Source organism: Empidonax traillii, unplaced genomic scaffold, assembly GCF_003031625.1.
Source record: "Empidonax traillii isolate 1590-97213 ecotype Southwest subspecies unplaced genomic scaffold, ASM303162v1 scaffold954:size226960, whole genome shotgun sequence".
NCBI classification, from domain to species: Eukaryota; Metazoa; Chordata; class Aves; order Passeriformes; family Tyrannidae; genus Empidonax; species Empidonax traillii.
The window spans coordinates 100,905-103,230 of record NW_020956147.1 but is presented as its reverse complement, the minus strand read 5'-3'; the positions used below and the strand labels follow the sequence as shown (position 1 = coordinate 103,230).

Here is a 2,326-nt window from a genome sequence, read left to right as displayed (position 1 = left end):
TCTCTTCTGGGGACAGGGATCTCTCATGGGACAGGAATCCCCTCTGGGACAGCGTGGCTGGGGCTGTCCCCTCCCTCCTCCCGGGCCGTCCCATCCCACTCTTTGTCCCCGGCTGAAACCGTAGCGGTTTGTTTTTCAGTCTGATCTATTTGCAGTGGGGTTTGTGGTTTCTGAAAAATAAAAAAAAAACAAACCAAATATTTTAAACAAAAATAAAACCAGGCAGATTACACGAGCTCTGTTTTTCCCCCACTGCCCTCTCTTCCCTCCTCCTCTTTGTCCCCCTCCCTCCCCTCCCCTTCCCTCCGTGTTTTCCTTTCCATGCCAATAACCAGAGGGCTGTAATTTCAAAGCTGCAGTGGCTTTCCCAGCGCCGGCAGGAATGTGCAAGTGCCTGGGATGGATCCACAGGGAGCAGTGCGGTCCTGCTGTGCCCTGGGATGGATCCACAGGGAGCAGTGCAGCCGACGGGCACGGCACGGGCACAGGGGCAGTTGGAATGTCACTTGGGAGGACGCTTTTCCCCCTTCGCCCCCTCCTTAAAATAACCTCCTTATTGTGCCTCGAGTCCTCAGCCTCCCTGGATTGAAAATCCCCGTTTGTTTTTTTTTTTTAATGAAGTAACAGAAAAGTTCATTTCATCCTCCTTTTCTGCCCCTGGTCTCCTGAATCTTGGGATAAAAGAAAGGGAATCTGCTTTAGGACAGGATGAATCACACTCTAAATTCCACTGGACTTCAAGATCAGGCTCAAGAACCTCCCAAACAGTCCCAACTGTATTTACATCCCTATTTACACCCCATTGTCTTTGTGAGGAGCCCGGGGGAGCAGAGGAGATAAGGGAGAGATAAAAATACAGACCTACGTGATTCCAAGCCAGTTGGGACTACGATACTGAGCCAGATTCCTGCAAGGTTTTTCTAGGAAAAGTTGATTTCAAGCCCTCTGTGCCTGTGGTCTTTGGTCAGCAGATCCTTCCCCTGCAGTCAGGAGGGCAGGATGGGGCAGTAAGATGAGTTCTGGCCTCTCCAAAAGTAAGTTGTCCCAACGGGGATCACAAACTGTGCAATGGAAGATCAAAATGAGACTGTGGGAGGAGATGGGCATGGATGGCTTGTGCTGGGAGCATCAGAAAGGTGGAAAATTCAGGGACAGTCAGTAAGATAAGAGCTGGAATTATGTTATGGAGAGAAATAGAAACAGACACCGATATTTTTCTTACTGAATCGTGTATTAAAGACGAGATCAGGAACCTCTGATACCTGCAGGATTTGATGAAGGGACCAGGAGCAAATCCTGTGTACAGACCTCGTGTTACTACCCACCTACATTGTGGTGAGATGTTTTTAGGGACAATTTGGGCAGATGTGAGAGTTTCTTACAACTCTCCAGAAAGGAAAAGAACTTACATCTGCAAAAAATGTGGAAAAATGTTCCAACGTGGAAGGAGGTCAGAATTTTCCCATTTCAAAAAAAATCCAATTTTGTGCTCCCAACATGGATGCAAACCAGAGAATGGAAGTTAAAAGAATGAGAGTTAAGCTGCAATGACAAAAAGTTAATAAAGTATCTACAAAGTATTTTCCTTGTCTCGCTTCATCTTTAGGATATTAATAAACTTCAATAATAATAATAACAATTTATAAATGTATATATAAACATCATTTTCTTGCCTCATCTGCGTATTTTCATTTTACAGTGAAATTTTTAATTTCTAGTGAAATCTCTAAACTTTACAGCGTGATTTTCAAAATATCAGCCCTTAGGCTTAGGAAACTCTTCCCTCCCAGTCAGTATTATTCCTGTGTGATGTATCTTGTACTTGCCTGTCCTCTGTCCGTTCCTCCCCTTCTGTTCTGGTACAAACAAGCCCTTTCTCTGTCTCCCCAGGCCCTCCTGTCGCAGGGACACAAAATGTGAACAAGACAACAGAGCAGCAGCGGCCACAGCCAGGTGAGTGTTGGCTCTGTCCCTGCTGGAGCACCTGGACTGGTCCCACATGGGGTTGATAAACGTGTCAGAGGCAGCACCAGCCGTGGGTTTGGAGATTAAAATATAAGAAGGATCTAAAGCTCTATGAGAGGGTCCAAAGGAGGCGATGAAGGTGGGGAAGGGCCTTGGTTTGGAGCCGTGTGAGGACACTGAGGGCACTTGGTGTGTTCAGCTGGAGCAGAGGAGACTGAGGGGAGACCTCCCTGCAGTTCCAACTGCCTGGGCAGGGGCAGAGGAGGGGCAGGACTGAGCTCTGCTCTGGGGGGAGCAGGGACAGCCCCCAGGGAATGGCTGGAGCTGTGTCAGGGCAGGCTCAGGGTGGATCTCAGGGAAA

The 2,326-nt window shown here is 47.9% G+C and overlaps 1 protein-coding gene across 3 annotated transcripts in view; it reads left to right on the top strand.

Annotated features, from left to right (window-relative positions):
• FLI1 (Fli-1 proto-oncogene, ETS transcription factor) overlaps positions 1 to 2,326 on the top strand; it is a 95,001-nt gene that overhangs the window by 88,301 nt on the left and 4,374 nt on the right. For all 3 annotated transcript variants that reach the window (XM_027903265.1, XM_027903264.1, XM_027903266.1), the window contains one exon: positions 1,891 to 1,953. In XM_027903265.1, coding sequence (XP_027759066.1) covers positions 1,891 to 1,953 — 63 coding nt within the window. The remainder of the gene's footprint in view (positions 1 to 1,890; positions 1,954 to 2,326) is intronic.